The 20,892-nt window shown below is 43.0% G+C and overlaps 1 protein-coding gene across 3 annotated transcripts in view; it reads left to right on the plus strand.

Moving 5' to 3' along the window:
- THSD1 (thrombospondin, type I, domain containing 1) overlaps nucleotides 1-18,167 on the plus strand; it is a 52,397-nt gene extending 34,230 nt beyond the window's left edge. For all 3 annotated transcript variants that reach the window (XM_005876945.2, XM_014548304.1, XM_014548305.1), the window contains exons 4-5: nucleotides 10,202-10,360; nucleotides 16,528-18,167. In XM_005876945.2, the coding sequence (XP_005877007.1) occupies nucleotides 10,202-10,360; nucleotides 16,528-17,915 (1,547 nt within the window). In that variant the 3' untranslated portion in view covers nucleotides 17,916-18,167. The remainder of the gene's footprint in view (nucleotides 1-10,201; nucleotides 10,361-16,527) is intronic.
- The last annotated feature ends 2,725 nt before the right edge of the window (nucleotides 18,168-20,892 follow it).

Raw genomic sequence — 20,892 nt, forward strand, 5'->3', positions numbered from 1 at the left:
TGGCCCATGCGCAGAAAAGTCGGTATTGTGGAAGAGCCGGTATTTTGTGGAAGAGCCACACTCAAGGGGCCAAAGAGCCGCATGTGGCTCGTGAGCCACAGTTTGCCGAGCCGCAGTTTGGCGACCACTGTATCTAGGGTGTTCGTTATTTCAGCTATGCCATTTTTTCATTTCCAATTAATTCTTATTATTTCACCCTCTCTTTTTACGTTTGTGTAGTTCTCAGTAGTCCCTTATAATTCTTATTAAGTTGCTTGTGGTTCTCACTGAATTGTTTGAGCACCCTTATCACCATTACTTTGAATTCTGTATCTGACAAATTGCTTGCCTCCATTTCATTTAGTTCTTTTTCTAGCAATTCCTCATTTTTTTCATTTGGAGGTTGTTTCTCGTCTCCCCAGTTTTGCTGTCCCTTTGTATTCATTTCTATATATGGGATCACACTGCTATGTCTCCCAGACTTTGTGGGGAGTGGTCTTACATAGTAGGTTTTTTGTGGGACCCAATGGTGCAGTCTCTTAGATCACCTGAGCTGGGTGCTCTAGGAAAGCCCCTTGCTTGAGTTATTTGTTACTAATGTAGTTGAGTCTTGAATGTCATTGTCCCATTTATGGATGGAATCACCTCTCAGTCTGGCTGTGTGGCTCATCCCCAACCATGTCATGGAAGCTATTGTGGAGGTACTGACAGAACAGAACAAAATACAACACCACAAAATGCGAAATAAAAGAAACAAAACACACACACAAGATCCCTACAGCAACAATAAAAGCAACCACTGGAGAAGAGAGAATTCGGAAAGAGCAAATAGAGCAAAGATGATAGAAGAAAAGAAAGAAAGAAAAAATATGAGGAGAATAACAACAAAACAAACAACAAAACACAAATAAAAAAACAGAAAAAAACAAAACAATAAAAAAGGGTGGGTAGAGAAAAGGAAATATGTAGGTGCAGAGCTGAAATAAAGAAAATAAGAGTAAAGAATTAGGGGAATAGGAGAAGGATAACAGTTTAAAATAAAGGAGGAAGAAAAGAAAAGAAAAAAAATTGAAAAGGAAAATAGATAGGAAAGCAGAGAGACCCAAAATAAGAAAAGGAAAAAAGATGAGAAAGCAGGAGAAAAGAAAAAGAGAGGAAAAAAGAAAAGATTGAGTAGGAGAAGGGAAGAGGAAAATTAGAGATATGAATGAAACAATAGAGAAAGTCTCCAGGTGTTTTCTGTCCTTTTATATAAGTCTCAGCTGGACCTCAGTTGGTAATTCCAGGTGTTCGTTCCTCATTCCATTTTATTTCCAGTCTGGCCCTGGAGGAGGTCTGCCTATTTGGCCGCAATTTTCTCCTCCTCCTTGGTGTATGATTTTTTTTTTAATGTTTTGCTGAATTTGACTTGCTAATATTTTGTTGCGGATTTTGGCAATTGTGTCTATAGGGGAAATTTGTCTATAATTTTCTTTTTCTGTAATGTATTTGTCTTGTTTTGGAATTCAAGTCATGTTTGCCTTGTAAAATGAGTTTGGGAGCCTTCTCTCCTCTTGAATTTTTTGGAACAGTTTGCAAAGGATAGATGTTACTTCTTTTTTGAATGTTTGGTAAAATTCATCTATGAAGCCATTGGATCCAGGACTTTTGTTTTTTGGGGAATTTTTTATTACAGATTTTATTTTGTTGATAGTAATAAGTATGTTCAGATTTTCTGTTTCTTTTTGACGCAGTTAAAAGAAGATTGTGTGTTTCTAGGAATGTGCCCATTTCTTCCAATTTGTTGGCATATTGTTTGTAGCATTTTCTTATAATTCTTTGTATTTCTATTATGTCAGTTGTCACTTCTCCTCTTTTATTTCTGATTTTATTTATTTAGGTCATCTCTCCTTTTTATTGATGAGTCTAGTTAAAGTTTTATCAATTTCATTTATTTTTTTCAAAGAACCAGTTCTTGGTTTCATTGATCTTTTGCATTTTTTTAGACTCTGTTTTTAAAAATTTCTGCTCTGTTCTTTATAATTTTTTCCTTCTACTCATTTTGGGCTTTGCTTATTTTTCTTTTATTTATTTCTTAAGGCCTATATTGCTATGAATTTCCCTCTTAGGACTGCTTTCGCTGTGCCCCATATGTTTTTGGTTGTATTTTTATTTTCATTTGTCTCAAGGTATATTTTGATTTCTTCCTTGATCTCATTGTTAACCCAGTCATTGTTTAGTAACATATAATTTAGCTTTCATGTGTTTGTGTTTTTCAGTTTTCTTCTTGAAATTGATTTCTAGTTTCATACCATCATGGCTGGAGAATATGCTTGACACGATTTCATCCTTTTTAAATTTATTGAGACCTGGTTTTTGGCCCAACATGTCTATCCTGGAAAATATTCCATGTGCACTTAAAAATAATGTATATTCTGCTGGGTTGGGGTGAAGTGCTGCAAAGATATTAAGTAAATCCATTTGGTCTAATGTGTCATTTAAGGTCACTGTTTTCTTGTTGATTTTCTGTCTTGAAGATCTATCCATTGATGCCAATGGGGGTATTAAAGTTCTCTACTATGACTGTATTGGTGTCAATCTCTCCCTTTTCATCCATCAGTATTTGCTTTATATATTCAGGTGCTCCTGTGTTGGGTGCATAAATGTTTACAAAGGTTATATCCCCTTGTTGGGTTGATTTCTTTATCATTATGTAGTGACCTTCTTTGTCTCTTATTACAGCCTTATTTTGTCTGATATAAGTATTGCCATCCCCCTCAGCTTCCCCCCCCCCCAATTTCCTGAAATATCTTTTTCCATTCCTTTACTTTCAGTCTGTATGTGTGTCTTTCAATCTGAAGTGGGTCTCTTGTAGACAGCATATGTTTGAGTCTTGTTTTTATTTATTCATCTACCCTATATCTTTTGATTAGAGCATTTAATCCATTTACATTTAAAGTAATTATCGATAGGTCATAATTATTGCCATTTTATTGTTCATATTTATGTTTCCTTTTTTCCCTTCTTTTTGGAAAGAAGTCCCTTTAACATTTTTTTTTAATACTGGCTTGGTTGTGATGAACGCCTTTAGCTTTGTCTTATCTGTGAAGCTCTTTATCTCTCCTTCAGTTTTAAACGATAGCCTTGCTGAGTAGAATAATCTTGGTTGTAGGTCCTTGCTTTTTCCATTTATTTTAATCTTTTGGGGTGTAGGGGGAAATGTGGAGGCTTTGGGAGGGTCCATGTACCAGCTGGATGGGACCTCAGTTGGTCCCCTCATCTCTGGGTCCTGGGGTATGGGCAGCCTCTTACCCACAGTGTAGGCCCTTGCTTTTCATCACTTTTAAGATTGTATGCCAATCCTTTCTGGCCTGAAAAGTTTCTGTTGAGAAATCAGCTGACAGTTTTATGGGAGGTCCAATGTAGGTAACTGTCTTTCTCTTGCTGCTTTTAAAGTACTTTATACTTGTCATTAATCATTGCCATTTATTATTAATATTTTTTATTGAGTTCAGAGAGGAAGAAGAGGGAGAGAGAAATAGAAACATCAATGATGAGAGAAAGTAATTGATTGGCTGCACACCCCCTACTTGGGATTGAGCCTGCAACCCAGGCATGTGCCCTTGACTGGAATCAAACCCAGGACCATTCAGTCTGCAGGCTGATGCTCTATCCACTGAGTCAAACCAGCTAGGGCATCATTGCCATTTTAATTATGATGTGTCTTGTATGGGTCTCTGAGTTCATCTTGGTTGATACTCTCTGTGCCTCCTGGACTTAATATGTTTATTTCCTTCGCCAGGTTAGGAAAATTTTCAGTCATTATTTATTCAAACAGGTTCTCAATCCTTTGCTTTCTGTCTTCTCCTTATAATTCCCCTATAATGTGAATGTTGTTATGCTTGAGGTTGTCCCAGAGGTTCCTTAAACTCTCCTTATTAAAATATATATATATATATATATATATATTTTGCTGTTCTGAATGGGTGTTTTTTGCTACCTTGTCTTCTAAATAGCTGATTTGATCCTGTGCTTATCTATTCTGCTGTTGATTCCTTCTAGTGTATTCTTAATTTTAGTTATTGTGTGTGTGTGTGTTTTAATATATTTTATTGATTTTTTACAGAGAGGAAGGGAGAGGGATAGAGAGTTAGAAACATCGATCAGCTGCCTCCTGCACACCCCCTACTGGGGATGTGCCCGCAACCAAGGCACATGCCCCTGACCAAAATCGAACCTGGGACTCTTCAGTCCACAGGCCGACGCTCTAGCCACTGAGCCAAACTGGTCAGGGCAGTTATTGTGTTTTTCATTTGACTTTTTAAAATGTTTTTAATATTTTTATGCTTATTATTTCTTTGTTGCAGTTCTAAGTTTCCTGAGCATTCTTATAACCAGTGTTTCTTTTCCCATGTATCTTTTTTTTGTCAATTATAGTTAGTTAGCATTCAGTCTTATTTTTGTATTTTCAGATGTAGAACATAATGGTTAGACAATTATATACTTTACAAAGTGTTCCCCCTGATATTTCCAGTACCCATCTGGCTTCATATGTAGTTATTAACAGTTTTATTGACTATATTCCCTATGTTGTACTTTATATACTCATAAGTATTTTGTAACTACCAATTTGTATTTAATCTCTTCACCTTTTTTAGCCAATCCCCTGAAACCCCTACCCTATGACAACTATTACTCTGGGTTTTTTTTTCCAGTTTGTAATTGTCCATTTATTTTGTTTATTAGATTACATATATGAGTGAAATCATATGGTATTTGTCTTTCTCTGACTGACTGATTTCACTTAGCATAATATCATCTAGGTCCATCTATGCTGAAATCTGGTAAGATTTCATTCTTTTTTATGGCTGAGTAGTATTTCATTGTTATATGTACCACTTCTTTATCCAATCATCTATTGATGGGCACTTGTTTGCCTCCATATTTTGGCTATTGTAAATAATGCTGCGATGAACTTCAAGGTGTATATATTCTTTCCATGCGTTTTGGGTATGACCAGTATTTTGATTTCTGTATCTGGTAGATTTCCTGTCTTCATTTCATTTAGTTCTTTCTGGATATTTTTCCTGTTTTCTCATTTGGGACATGTTTATTTTTCTCCTCATTTTGGCTGCTTCTCTGTGTTTATTTCTATGTGTTTCCCAGTCTTGACACTATAGTCTTATGTAGTAGGTGTCCTGTGGTGCCCAGTGACATAGTCTTTCTGGTCACCTTAGCCAGGCACTCCACGAATGTTCCTTGTGTGGGTTATGTGTGACCTTCTGTTGTAGTTGAGCCTTGATTGCTGTTGGTGGGATTGACCCTTAGGTTGACTGGCTGTGAGGACTGGCCACCACCACAGCATACGATTTGCCGTGCAGTGGCTAACCCCATGGAACATGTTTCACCCTAGCAGGGTCTGGTACCTGCTGATACCTCCCTTTTGGGTGTGCCACTTGTTGAATAAATTAGGTGGTGTTCTGTTGTGGTCTGAAGCTTGCCACCAGATGTGTTCTGGGGCCTCTTAGGATGGTCTCTGGTGCAGGTCAGTGTCAGATGCTTCCTGTGACTGCCCTGGGGCTACCTGTTAGGCATTATAAAGCGATCACAGTTAGTAGCTGCCTGTACTGGGCCTGGATGCATATGGGAGGGACCACACTGGGAACCAAGGCTGGCTAACGCCAGTATCAGGCCTGGGGCAGACCAGCGAAAGGTTCAAGGCACCTTGAAACAAGCCTCAGCCTCTCAGCTGCCCATAAGGCTCAGCTGCTGACTGGCGGAACATGAGTTGGGTTAGCCCAGTCTCAAGGAGTCATTGGGGTGGAGCTGGTGGAGTTCACCCGACTAATGCAGAATCAAGTTTTGTAACCAAAACACATGTTCGGCTGCCTGCCATAACGAAAGCCAAACTTGTGAGACAGGTGCTGGTGCAAAAGGAAAGATGTTTATTCAGGTACCATGACTTGGAAGAACAGTGGACTCCTGTCTCAAAGACCATTCCCCTTCCTGTTCAAGCCTGTGGTTCTTACAGGGATAGGGAGAGGATGGATTTTTTTTTCTATTCAGTTATCTTTCTAGCTTTTGGCATGCTCAGGCCCTGTCCATTCATCTTTCTAGCTTTTGTGGCAGGCCCTATCCATTCATCTTTCTAGGTTTTGGTGTGCTCAGTGTAAGAACCTCTCCCTGGACCATCTTGGCCAGTGTGGAAGACTCCCCAGCACTCCCGGACTGTCTATGGTATCAGGATCAGTGGGGAGGGTGGGGGCCACAGGACCTGCTATCAGGAAGCTCTCAGGCCATCACCTGGAGCTAGATATGGCACTCTGAACATCTCGGGGAGCAAAGTTGGGGCACCCCTAGATCCTGGTGTGCCTGCATCCTCTGTGCAGACCCTATGCAGCCTGCCCCTCTGAAGTGGCAAGCCTGGCCCATTCTCACCCTGTCACTAGCTGCCTGCTCTCCAATTGACTGTCTATAGCAGCGGTTCTCAACCTGTGGGTCGCGACCCCTTTGGGGGTCGAACGACCCTTTCACAGGGGTCGCCTAAGACCATCGGAAAACACATATATAATTACATATTGTTTTTGTGATTAATCACTATGCTTTAATTATGTTCAGTTTGTAACAATGAAATTGGGGGTCATCACAACATGAGGAACTGTATTAAAGGGTTGCAGCATTAGGAAGGTTGAGAACCACTGGTCTATAGTAACAATTTGGGTGCGTCAGGGAGGCTCAACACAGGAGCAACGGTGGTGTCCCTCCAGACCCCACCCTGAATCCACACAATTCAGCCTCTCCCTGCTTGTCTCTGGCAACCCCAAGCTTCACAAGAATTTCTCAAGAGTTTTCAAGGAAAGACTGCCAAGCAGGCTCAGGCTAATTGCCCCCAAAACAGCCTTGGGCGATGGATGAGTTGGATGGGGCGGGGTCTCAGTGAGTCATCAGGGTAGAGCTAGCATAGTTCATTAAGCCAATGCTTGTTCAGATTTGCCCAGGGAGGAAGGGCTCAACACAGGAGATACGGCCCCTGTGGGCCATGTGGGAGGAGGGTTCAACACAGGGACAATCACAGAAGTCCCTCCACCCCTTACATGGAAGCCACCCAACTCATTCTCTCCCTGTGTGTCTCTGATGCCCACCAAGCCACTATCCCTCTGCCAGTGCCCAAGGTGAGTGCCTGCAAGTGAAAGTTTGTGTGTTAGCCCCTTAAGAGGACACCTGGGTTTCCAGCAGCCTTTCATCTCACTGGCAAAGATGGAGGAATTCCTACTGATTTCCACAGATGAGTCCAGATGTTATATGGTCTCTTCCTCCTGGCTCTGGTGTTTTGGGCTGGGGAGCCCAGCAGGTTGCTGAGACTCCTTGCTCCTCAAGGGGGACCTCTGCAGCTGAGATATATCTTTGGACTCTTAACCACTGCACTTGAGTGTGTGGCCAGCCTGTTTTGTGTCTTTACCCTTCCTACCAGTCTTGACACAGCTTCTTTTAAAAAAATATATATATTTTATTGATTTTTTACAGAAAGGAAGGGAGAGGGATAGAGAGTTAAAAACATCGATGAGAGAGAAATATCATGAGAGAGAAACATCGATCAGCTGCCTCCTGCACACCCCCTACTGAGGATGTGCCCGCAACCAAGGTACATGCCCTTGACTGGAATCAAACCTGGGACCCTTCAATCCACAGGCCGACACTCTATCCATTGAGGCAAACCGGTTAGGGCAACACAGCTTCTTCTTTATATCCTCTAGTTATAGGACTTCTGTTCAGCTAGTCTTAAAATGGTTATCCAAGTTGGTTGTTCTATAATTTGGTTGTAATTTTGGTGTGTTCATGGAAGGAGGTAAATACAGCATTCAACTACTCCACCATCTTGACTGGAACCCCTCCTGAAAGATTTTCTAACATTTTTTGTAATGAAGATCTGCTGGTAATTCTAAGTTTTTGTCTGAAAAAGTCTTTATTTTTCCTTTATTTTTGAAAGATATTTTCACTGAATATGAAATTCTGGGTTGCTTAGTTTTTCTTTCAGTATTTAGAGATATCACTCCATTATTTCTGGAGTGCTAGCATGACAAGAAGTCTACTGTTATTCTCATCATTATTCTTCTGTGTGTGATGTATTTCCACATTTCCCCTTCCCTTCTGCTACAAAGTTTTCTGTTTGTTTTTTAGCAATTTGGAGATAGCATGTCCAAGCTTTTTGTTTATTTGCTTTTTAAAATTTATATGCTTGGTGTTCTCTGAATTTATATGCTTGGTTGTACTTTAGTGTCATTAATTAATTTTGAAGAATTCTTGGACATTATTCTATTTTTTTTTAATTCTATTTTTTCCCTTCTGGGATTCTAATTGCAAATATAAGAGACTATTTGATATTGTCCCACAGCTTTTAGGTATTCTATTCTGTCTTATTCACTCATTGTTTCCTCTTTGTGTTTTAGTTTGAGTGATTTCTGTTGACCTATATTGAAACTCATTGTTTCTTTCCTCAGCTGTGCTGGTTCTAATGATGAGACTGTAGGAGGCATTCTTCATCTTTGCTACATACTTTTCATTTCTAGCATCCCATTTGACTCTTGTTAGTTTACAACACTCTGATGAAAATTTTCATCTGTTCATGTTTCTTGTTCACCTTTTTCACTCAAATCTTTAATATGTTAATCATAGTTATCTTAACTTTTCTGTCTGATAATTCCAATATTTGGGTCACGTCTGAGTCTGGTTCTCTTGATTACTTTCTTTTTTAAAAATATTTTTTTATTGATTTCAGAGAAGAAGGGAGAGGGAGAAAGAGATAGAAACATCAATGATGAGAGAGAATCTTGATCAGCTGCCCCCTGCATGCCCCCCACTGGGGATTGAGCCCACAACCCAGGCATGTGCCATTAACCAGAATTGAACCTGGGACCCTTCAGTCCACAGGCCGAGGCTCTATCCATTGAACCAAACCAGCGATTACTTTGTTTCTTGATAGTTTGTTGTTTTTTTCTTGCTTCTCTGTGTGTTTCATAATTTTTGGTAGAAAGTTGGACATCTTACTTAAAGCTGTATATATTGATAAATAGTATTTTCCTGGAATTGGGCATACCCTGTTTTTACAGACCTTTAATGTGGGGATTGGGTCAATCTAGTAAGGAATGGCTACCTTCAGTGCATAACAGTTCAAAATTTTCTAATGTTACTTTGTGTTCAGGGTAGGATAGGGTGGCCAGAGGGTTTTACTCCATACTTCTGTTGTATCTCAGCTTTAGGCTTGAGTCTGCATATCAGGGAGTTTTCACCTGTTACTCTTGCCCCTGCCACAGTAGTACGTTGTTGTTATTTGATACTTGGTAATCGCTAATACGGTGCCGGGTTGAGGATGGGCTATGGAGGTTGGAGAGCATACTCTTGTGCCAGTTCAGTCTTAGTCTTAGGCAAGTACTGTGCCCCTGAGTCTCAGTGTTGGGGCCTTCTTGATGATCCTGCCCCTCACTAGTGGTAGAAGCCCTCTAACAATCAAGGCCCAGGATATTTTTTGCTGCTATCTAGGAGTGAAGGATTTTCTTCTCTTTTTATTTCCTCGCAACACTGGGTGCTCTTAGAGTGACAGGGTTTTCTGCCTTGTCTCCAGTGGTTGAGGCTTTTGTTGATAGAGCAAATGGGGAGGAGGATCTGGGTGAGGTTTGAGTATTTCCCATAGTGCTGTCCCTTCCCTCCTCAGGCCTCCAGCTAGAGAGGGAGCCTTTTTCTACTCTTGCACCTCCCCTCAGTTCTTCTTGTGAACCTCTGGTGAGATCTGTGGCCTGCAAGTGGGTAAAAACCCCTCTTGAGTTCGTAGCTCCCAGGGGTTCTGTGTTTTCATGCTAGCCCCAATTAGGCAGTTCATTACATTCTTAATTAATGACTTCTCTTCACCAGCTTGTATGAAGCCTGGCACCTGCCCCAGAAAGCAATGTTTGCATCCTGTCTTTCCTTAGAGGAGCTGTCTTTCCTTATATTTCAGGCCATTTGGCTGCCCTGTGACTTTAGTTCTCTGAGGGTTCTAGAAAGGTTAATATTTTTAAGTTTATTCAGCTTTCATTCGTTTTACAAGCAAGGGCAACAACACTCTTTCCAGCTTTCTGCATCTTTGAGAATGTTTTTATTTACTGACTTTTCAAGGCCCAAGATTTGAGTTTTGCTGCTTCATTTGGGTGCAATTAAATTTTGATTCTCAAATGAACTAGCATTAAAAGCATGGCTAATGTCCTTGCAGAAACTTGGGGACTGTGGCAGCCGTGGAGCCAGTGTAGTGCCACGTGTGGGGATGGTGTCAGAGAGCGTCGCCGCCTGTGCCTGACTTCCTTCCCCGCCAGACCTGGCTGCCCTGGAATGTCCTCGGAGACCTCCCGGTGTTCCCTGGAGGAGTGTGCTGGTAGGTATTCTTCTTCCTTTGGGAGTCTCTCCCAGAGAGATTGTTGAGCCAACGCCTGCCTGAAAATGACCAGTCTGAGTTCAGGAGTGACTCATAAAATTCTGTTATTTCTGTTGACTGTACTAACCCTGTACTCATTAGTGTGTCATTGACTGAGAATAGCTCGTCAGTGAGATGACAGGGCACTTAACACTGCAGAAGATGGGAAATGACAAATAAATTTATCTAAATTAAAGGTTCAGACATATGAAATTATTTTTTAAAATATAAAAATGGGAGAGGTGATCATTTCCCCCCAAGATTTTTTGTTTTTACTTTTGTTTTATTTCTCCCTCCTTTACTTCTCCTCACCAAAATTGTGGAGAAACATTAAAATTTTATTCTTCCCATCATCCCAGAGAAGCTGCAAGGGACCGCACAGTCCATTGTTTGTCGAAATAGGGAAGACTTATCCCCTAGATGGCCCTATATTTATACTTACCAGCCCTACCCAGGAGAAGGTGGGGAGAGTTCTTCTTGCCATCACCAAGAGATTGGCCTTCTCTTCACCCTCTAAGCATCTTGAAGGCTCAATAAGAATTTGATGCGAATTGACTCTAGATGTGATGCTCACATGGCTCAATTAGTTTGCTTTAGTCTATGGAGCGGAATCCCATTCATTTGCCACAGGTTGCAGTAATAAAGAGCTTGTTCTTCCTAAACACCATTCCACCTTCTGATATATAACCAGTTGCCCATTTAGTTGGCCAGCCTTTGCTCTGGTCCTGACTCTTAGATAAAATCCTCCTGTCAAGTCCTGACTTTTCCCACTTTCCAATTCCAGGTGAGAAAACCATTCCTACTTCCTTGTCCCTTCTCATCTTGAGAAGTTAGCTGTTTTTCTGTGCTTGGATCTCAGGGTATCTTTTAGCCAAAACTACAGGCACCTGGCAACACTTTGGTCAGTGCCCAGGTCTGTGACCTTAGAAAATCATTCTTGCTATCTTGTTTTTCCAGCCAGTGCTACAGTCCTTCTTCCCTTTATTCCAGTATCCTAAAGATGTTCTCGCCTCTGTATTTTTTATATTACAGCTTCAGACCCAGGCTCTTTCCTAGCCCTGAGCTTGCCTCTCTTTTTTCATAAGCCTTGGGCCACACCCTGAGTCTGTCCTTTCTCCAGTTACCTCTCATACTGTTTTCTAAGGCTTTCTTCTCTGTCTATTCTTTTCTTTATAAGTTTCCTCCACTTTCCACAGTTTTTTCCTTCTGTATAACTTTCTTCAAATACATTTATTCCTTTCAATTCTGAAATGTCAGGTTGTGTTAACATATTCCATCTAGAGTTCATAATTCTCAAATGAATTTAAAGTTAATTGCCACTGGCTTTTACTGCACCTTGATATTATTGGAGTGACCATTTACTGACCATCTGCTATGTGCCAGCACTTTAAATACATCATCTCTAGAACAAAACAGATACAGAGACATAGAAGCATGAAACAGACGGTCTAATCTCAGAGGGAAGGGGGGAGGGGGAGTGCAAGGGAAGAAGTTAACCAAAGAACTTATATGCATATATGCATAACCCATGGACACAAGAAAATAGTGTGTGTGGTGAAGGCCTGGGGAAGGGGATCGGGTGTGGGCTAGAAGGTGTCAATAGGGGGAAAAAGGGGCATCTGTAATACTTTCAACAACAATAATAACAACAACAAATACATCATTTCACTTAAAGCTCTCACCTCTACAAGGTAAGGATTATTATATTGGGCTCAGATCTTGAGAGCGTGCTGCCTACCCAGCATTTTCCTAAGTGCCTTGCACACATGAAGTAAGTACATCGTTATCTTCACATACAGATGAGGACTTTGTGGCATAGAGAGGGTAAGTGACCTGCCCAAGACCATACAGCTGGAAATCAGGGGACTAGATCTGACTCCATAGTAAGCTACCTATCTTGAATACTTTGCCTTTATATACAGGCCAATGTAGCTTTCTAGAAACAACCTGAAATTAGCAATCATTTTTTTAAAATATATTTTTATTGATTTTTTTACAGAGAGGAAGGGAGAGGGATAGAGAGTTAGAAACATCGAGGAGAGAGAGACATCGACCAGCTGCCTCCTGTACATGCCCCACTGGGGATGTGCCCGCAACCAAGGTACATGCCCTTGACTGGAATCGAACCTGGGACCCTTCAGTCCGCAGGCCGACGCTCTATCCACTGAGCCAAGCCAGTTAGGGCCAGCAATCATTTTTGAGGATATGTGATGTTATTTCATGTTCTGGCATCTTAACTCTTTAATGAGTGGGAATTAGAAATCTGTACATTATAAATTAGCAAAAAGGGTAAGTGCTACAGGCATCCCTAGTTCTTCTATAGGGGTCCTCAGATATATGCTTATGTGGATAAATATCATTTCTTTCAAGTGTTCTCTGTCTCCTAATCAACCTATCTTCCACTCCTTGGAAATATAGAGATCTGTTTGCGGGCTACTTAGCATCAGGAAATCTACATTTCAGGTGAAAGAGGAAAGACTAGATGAGGCCGAGATGGACAAGGGTGGCAGCTTTTGGGCTTTTCACCTGCTGTGGCTTTGAAGAGATCCAGCCATGTCACCGATAACAGCTAAGTGAAGAGCCCTCACTTAGCTGCTATCCCTGAGCTCAGCAGTCACCGCAGATGAAAGAAGTGATAAGTCAGGAAACAAGTCTTTCATTATTCAACTATTTTCACTTGGTTGAGGATTGAGAGTTTTGTTTGGCTTTGAAAGGATGTTTTCATGCCAAGGTCTGAGTCTAGTTTTTGTTAATTTGGTCCATCATGTTCAACACAAGAGGAGGAGGATCCAATTGCCATTGCACCCACATTCCGTAGGTGCATATTGGTCATTTTGCTATTACCTTTTAAATAATGAATTGATTAATTAATCATTCATTTATTGAGTACCAGTTATGTGCAAGTTATCGTGACTGGGGTTGATAATATATAGAGAAGACATGCCCTGTCTGGAAGGGGCTTATGATAGGTTGCTCAGCAGATACTTAAACAGGCATAATATGTAGTACAATATAGAGCCTGCACTGGTAAAGGTATCCACAGCTTGCTATGGAAGCTCTCAGGGATGATAACCCATGCTGGGAACACCTCTGTTCTCGGAGGAGGTGATATTTGAGCTGAAGTTTGAGGGCTGAGGAGGTGCTACTGAGGCGAACTTGGTGAGAAGGGAACTTTTAGCAAAGGGAGGAAAGCAAGCATGGAAGAAGATGGTCCAGTGAAGTGGCTAGAGGACAGTGTGCCAGGAGGGAGTGGTGAAAACAAGGCTGGACAAGCTGGCAGGAGCCAGATCCTGAGGGGCCTTAACGGTTTGGACATGTGTTTTGGAGGGATCTCTTTGCTGTAGTGCAGAGTACAAATTGGGGTGGGAAGGAATGGCAGCAGCAAGGTCTGTTAAGAGTTTTCCAGTGACCCAGGTGGAAAATGAAGCACCAGCGTGGAGTTGCAGAGGAGGGAAGGATTCACAGACTCTGGATGTGGCAAATGACAGAGAGGGAAGCATCAGGATGAAAGCCAGGATTCTAGGACTGGCCAGTGCACGGACAGTGCTGCCATTCCCTTGACATCGGGTATATTGCAGGAGGCACAGGTTCTGAGGAAAGATAGCGAGTCTTGGGCATGTGGAGCTGACAGTGTTGGTGGGACATCGGTGGAGAGAGAAAAGCTAGTGGAGCCAGGATGGGACCTAGACCTCCCTGGCTCCAGAATTCATGTTTTTCTCTCCAAATTAGATAAGTGAGTGTTATCATTGAAACCAAGAGGAGAAAAAGACACAGAAGTGTCAAACAGTAGCAAGTGCTGCAGGGTTCAAGAAATACCAGGAAGGAACTCCTTTGAATTCAGCCATTAGGTTATTAAATGACCTCGACAGAAGCCCTTTAAACCAGCGGTCGCCAACCGGTGGTCTGCGGACCACTGGTGGTCCGTGAGGTCCGAAAGGTTGGTGAGCGCTGCTTTAAACCACTGGAATCCCCAGGAGCCAGAGGTGAGGATGTGGAAGTAGTAAGTCAGCAAAGGTGGACTCCTCTTTCTGTAAGTTTAGCAGGGAAGACAAGGAACAAGCTGTGGCTGTGGCAGTAGTGAGAGGATTCTAGAGATGTCTTTTCAGAGTGAGAAGAGCTTGAGCATGTTTCTGTGGCACTGCATGGAAGAGATGCAGGAGATAATTGGTACAGAGGGGCAAGCCCCCTGGAGAAGGGCAGCCTAGAGAGCACTTGGTGTACTTGCCTTTATAGGAGGACACTTCTAATTTTGTAGAGAAAGAGGTAAATAGAGGTGCAGTTGCTGGTAAGTTTATGGTGGGGAGAGTATAGCAGAAGCAGCTTGGGTGCTCTCTAGGCCACCCTTGCCTGGTAGCTTCTATTTTGTGTGTGACCTAGCAGACTGCCGAGGAAGAGGATTAGATACGGGGATTGAGAAAGTGTTGAACCTTTGAAGCAGTATTGTAGATGTTGGAAGAGAGAGTTGCTTAGGAATCCATGGAAGGATTTGGGTACTGTCAGCAAGTGGAGTCACTGACTTGCTGAGTGAGTTATTTTCTTCACCAGGGCCTGGCTGCAGCAGCTGGAATTCACATGTCTGAGTTTATCTAGGAATGGACTTTTGCTGTAGAGCAGGAAAAGGGGTATAACTCAATATTAGAGGTCTGAGAGTGGAGTTGTAGGGAGAGAAGAGAGGCCAGGATGTGGCTGGCAGATTGGGAGAAAATGGAGGTGTTGCAGAATCAGAAACTGCAGTGAGCTTGAACAGCCAGTGTAGTGACAGTGAGTGAGAGGGAAATACAGCCAGAAAGCGGGCTATGAAATGGAAGCCTTCAGAAGAGGAGCAACGGCAGACAGTGGGAAGGTGTGATATGTTGGATGGACACTGAAGTCACCTAGATGGTCCTAGCTTTGGGATGGTGAAGAAGACGGGGACCCAGGTCCTAGCGACTGATGGCTGCCATGTGGTTGGGAGTTTACAGTATTTAGGGAGGAGTAGGGGAGTCATCTAAGTGGATGGCTTCTAATAAAAAGAGTAGAAGTTTTGTATGGAGGTGAACGAATTGGTTGAAAGTGGCAATTGGAAAGGAGAGGGAGGACACACCTGTTGCTGGCCCTGTTTGCTTATGAAGTTGGTGTCCAGCTTCCCCTCAAGAGTATGGAGGAGAAGCTGTGCCCTGTGGTCATCCAGGCCTCAGGTAAGGCCAGGAGGTGAAGGGAGTGTCTGGTGGAAAGATTCTGGATGTTGATGAGCTTGGTTGTCAGGTGTCCCAGAGGGACCATAGGAAGGAGAAAAGAGCAGTGGGAGGACAAGTCCAGGGCTGGTGACAATAAGACTGAGAAAAAAGAGATCAGACAAGTGACTGGAAGGACTTGAATGGTGGACAGTGACCAAGGAGGAAAGAGAGGTGAGGTCTGGTGGCATAAGTTGGTCTCAGGTTCCCAGATATCTCAGTGGCAGTTCAGGCTGCAGCTTCAGATGGCGTCTTAGTATTGGTGAAACATTTTGGTGACTGTGGGGCAAACCAGTTTGAGAGAGCAGGGAAGAAGAAGAAAAAAACCAATGCCACATGGAAGTATGGAATGGGAGTGGAGAGCTGAAAATGGCCAAGTGAGAATGAGGGGCTTAACACTTAGGAAAGTCAGTTCCTGGATATTAGAAAGGAAAACTGAGTGACTTTGTCAAAAGTCTGATTTTCACGTATGAATTTCTCTTACAACCTACTTAAATTATTTTGCATTTTGAGTTTTATACTTGTAAGAATTTCCTGATGTACAGGAAATTCAAAGGTACACTTAACTATTGCTGTCCCATGTACCTTAAATGAAAACTTTCATTTTACCTTAAAACTTTCCTCATGCTACTTCTATGTAGAAAATTTGAGGCAATTGTCAGTAGGAGCTGTGAGCCCAAGTCACCTTTATTGTGGCTTATCTGGTCACCTCACTTCTATGGGTCTCCGTTTTTTAATTTGGCTTAAGCTGCCAGCAGAAATACATAGTCAAGACAAATTCTAGTCCTTGGTTAGTTTACTTTGTTCTTTAACTGCTACATAATTAGAGCAAGCCACTCAGAGATCTTAAAACCATGCAGAGAAAACAATTCTAGAGAACACATTTGTTTTTCTTTCTTTTTTTTTTTTTTGTAGCTTTCCAGCCATCTAGTCCATCTCCTCTTCAGCCCCAGGGTCCAGTGAAGTCCAACAACATTGTGACGATCACTGGGATATCCCTGTGCTTGTTCATCATCGTTGCCACCATCCTCATCACGCTGTGGAGGAAGTTTGGGCGTCCCCCGAAGTGTGGCACCCCCGCCCGACACAACTCCATCCACTCCCCAAGCTTCCGGAAGAACTCCGACGAGGAGAACATCTGTAAGCTGAGCGAGCAGCGTGGGAGCTTCTCGGATGCAGGTGACGGGCCCTCGGGGAGCCCGGGGGACATGGGCATCCCCCTGACCTACAGGCAGAGTGTGCCAGTGACTCCTGAGGACGAGGCCTCTGGCAGTGAGAGCTTCCAATCCAACGCCCAGAAGATAATCCCCCCTCTATTTAGCTACCGACTTGCCCAGCAGCAGTTGAAGGAGATGAAGAAGAAAGGCCTGACCGAGACCACCAAAGTGTACCACGTGTCTCAGAGTCCCCTGACAGACACTGCCATCGATGCTGCCACGCTGCCCTCAGACCTGCCCTTAGACCCAGAGAGCCCAGAAGACGCTGCAGCAAACAAGTTCCGGATCAAATCCCCCTTTCTGGAACAGCCTGCAGTGGGCGCCGGGGAGAGGCCTCCCTCCCGGCTGGATGTGCCTGTCTCTCAGGCCAGTTGTGCTGTAAGCCCCAGCCAGACCCTCATCCGCAAGTCACAGATGAGGCACGTGGGCAGCCGAGGGGGGCTGTCGGAGAGAAGCCACCCCAGGAGTTTTCATTTCAGGAGGACTGCCAGTTTCCACGAAACCAAGCAGGCCCGGCCGTTCAGGGAGAGGAGCATGTCCACGCTGACACCCCGGCAGGCCCCGGCCTACAGTGCGAGGACGCGGCCCTGGGACCAGGCCGAAGGCAGATTTAGACCTCAGAGTCGAGGTGCTGCCCTATTTCCTGAGAAACGGGACCATTTCCAAGGAGCAAGTGGAACCAGTGCTCCATTAAGCTCTCTCCCTAAATCCTGCACCTTCAGGCAGCCCATGAGGAAACCAGACCTAGGGTTTCGCCAGGCAGGATTGGTGGCGGGAGGTGAGAGAGCAGAGCCTCCCAGAGCTCGGAGGGGCCCGTCCCCCAGTCAAAGGAGTGTCTCAAGGAAGCAGCCTTCACCCACTGCTCCCAAAGATAGCTACCACAGGGTGAGCCCTCTGAGCCCTCCTCAATGTAGAAAAGACAGGTGTCAGAGCTTCCCGGCTCACCCGGAGTTCGCCTTCTATGACAACACGTCATTCGGCCTCACCGAGGCCGAGCAGAGGATGCTAGACCTCCCGGGATATTTTGGATCAAACGAGGAGGATGAAACCACAAGTACACTCAGCATGGAGAAGCTGGTCATCTAGTCCAAGCTCAGCCTGAGACTGCACACTGGTGTCCTTTGCCCAGCTCGTGTTATCAGCTGCTCGTGTTATTCTGTGGATTGTTTTGTATAACTGTACATACAGTAGGACAGAATGTAGGCAGGAAGTAACATGTGTGTGCATGCATTGTAATTCATAAGAAAGAGGTTATTTATCCTGAATTTTTCCCTTTGTTATCCTATTTCTATTGGTTTATTACTAATAACTACAATAATAAAATTTGAATGAGTGAAATAGGGCTTGGTCTCTCATGTGGATATGAAAGATGACAGAAGGTGATTTGTGAGTGGGAAATGCTGTGAACACTTCAACGGTTTCCAACTTGAAACAAATTTGGGAGTCTCAATTGTAAAAAGAGCTTGAACAAAGTGAACTTGCTAACCCAACTCTGACTTCTAATTTATTGTTATAAATACTTAAGAATGTGACACCTACAGGGGCATTATTGAACATGTTTTGCTAATTAAGTCAGTTCTGACTATTATGTAGTCTGCTATCTGGACATGGTAATACTGCGGGATATTCCAGAAGAACTTTCAGGCCAGAGTTGGGTGATAGCTTATGTTTTTTTTTATTCAACCAAGAGTTCTGGTGACTTGTCACAAAATTATGAGTTAATTCTGCTTTGGAGAAATATTTCCTCACCTTTTTCGGTGAAACTTCCTTTTTTCGCTCTAGCGAAACCTTTACTTCCAGTTTTCCCGTCGGGTGCCAGATGTTGGGTGTTTCCTTCCCACGTCCCGCGTGGGTCGAAGACCTATCCATACATCCATCATTGTTCTGAGCAAAAAGTAAACATTTTGGAAAGGGAGGTTGTTGGGTGTTTTCTTCCCACGTCCAGCGTGGGTCAGGGTTCAGGAACTGGAAGCAGAGCCGCACACAAATGAAAAGACAAGAGATAATTTGGAAATATTGGGGGACCAGGCGGGCAAGTCCAACTCAAGGGGAAGGACTTCCACCCGTGCTTAGGCCTCACCAAGCTTTATTGATCTGGGATGCACTCATAGTATAGCCCTTAGGCAGGGGACCCCCCATTAACAGGCAGACTAGCCCATCAGCAAGGATTTACATAATAATAAATGGGGGAGTAGTTTCAGCTACCACTGTCTGGACAAACAGAGGTGGCGCCTAGCTCCGACCTTTGCGGCTTCAAAGCCCAGCCTTCTTGGGGGGGGGCGGGGGGGTGGTTCTCTGTCTACACTTATCAGATAGTGAAGGCAATAAACAGTTTCCCAAAGAGGTATTGTGTCCTGAAAGAGCATCAGCGGGAGCATGAGCAGTGGGTGCTGTCTACCACCCTGCCTACATCAGCCTGGCTGCCAAGACCCCAGGGACTGTCTGAAACTGGATGTGTGTGTTTCTGAAGAGAATGCTATCATATTAATCAGAAAGTATCTGAATTAATCTCAGGTATATGGAAAGTAGGTGGACTAGATTATGCTCTTATGGCTTAATCTTTTTTAATTGGAAGATAGAGTAAAGAGGAAAGTCTTTTAGAAATTTAGAATCACTTTTATTTTCTGATTCAATCTGCCTGTCACATTTTACAGATGAATTTGAGGCTCAAGGAGGGGAATTCACTCCTGCAGAGTTGGATGAACATGGACTCATTATTACTCTAATTACTAAACTCTGTGCTCTACCACCACAGCCTTTGCAAGTCTTCTCTAACAGTGGCAACTTCAGGGAAAATGCTGGCCCTTTGGCAGGAGGAGGATACAGAGAGATGCCTTTACTAGTTTTTCCCAAAGAAAGGAAGCTTTCTGCTGCTTGATGTTAGAACTGGTTTTGCAACTTGCTTTGTTTGGAGGTGAGGGCTACACAAAAGAACCTAAAGGTTGGGCTCCTTCATTGGAAGTCTGCCATCAGGTACCACGTGGGCACTCTGCAGTAGGGTGTATTCTGCAAGAGCTATCTCAGCCCTTGAACCTAAAGCCTTATCTGCATACACTTGAGTAGCTGCACTTTCCTTATTGTTCCCCATGACCTCTCTAGCTGCCGCACCCACCCTGCCTGTTAGCCTGTTTTCCTTCTTCCTCTTCGTGTTTATCAGGATGTCAGCCTGCTGGCGAGATTTTGGAGACCATTGGAGAGCGCAGAATTAGATGGGACAAAAAAAAAAAATCACAAATGCAAATACTGTATTTTTTAAAGTTTCTCTTCTGTTTGTTGTATTAGTGCTTCATTTGTGCCATTATTATTGAAAATTAAAACATACTTCCTTTTGGCAATGCTTTAATAATAACTATCTACCTTTCAGGAACAGGAGGAGTAGATTATTCAGGGGTGTCTGACAGCTGGTATGTGCTGATACAGAAAAGAGGAAACCAAACTTTTTAATTTCCATTTTCTTTGTTTATCATACTAGAACGCTTTGTTCTCTTTCCAAGTTCACAGGTTTGTTGCCATCCTGTGAGGACAGAGGGTACATACTCACTTATTTCAGACCTCAGTGAATTTCTCTACAGTGTCAGACCAAAATATCCACAAGGAATGTGAAGAGTCAAGAAAAGCACTATGAACAGAAGGATTTTCTGTTAAATTATGTTCTTCCACAGTATTTATTTGTCTAAGCTAATATCACAGTTGCCTAATACCAGCATATACCACATTCACCATCTATCTAGTCCAGTGTTCTGTGCCTCTTGCTAAGAGTCAGTCTCTACATTTCATAGTTAAGTTAATTTGGCCTCACCTCTGAGAAACAGAAAAGTAGATGCTTCAGCATTGTCTTTGGTGGGTAAGTGCTAACCTTCATTAGAAATAATCTTATATTCTGCACTATGTGTCCCTAGGTCCTAACCCCAGTGGCTGCCATTAGGTAGGAGCTCAATAAAGATTCTATGGGACAAAAATGAGCTACTCAAAAGCCCTCAAACTATATTTGTGGTTGAACTAGAACAAGTCTAATACTTTAAATATTAAACCATTGTGAATAGGATGTGTTCCTATGTGATAT

This window comes from Myotis brandtii, unplaced genomic scaffold (genome assembly GCF_000412655.1).
Source record: "Myotis brandtii unplaced genomic scaffold, ASM41265v1 scaffold500, whole genome shotgun sequence".
NCBI classification, from domain to species: domain Eukaryota; kingdom Metazoa; phylum Chordata; class Mammalia; order Chiroptera; family Vespertilionidae; genus Myotis; species Myotis brandtii.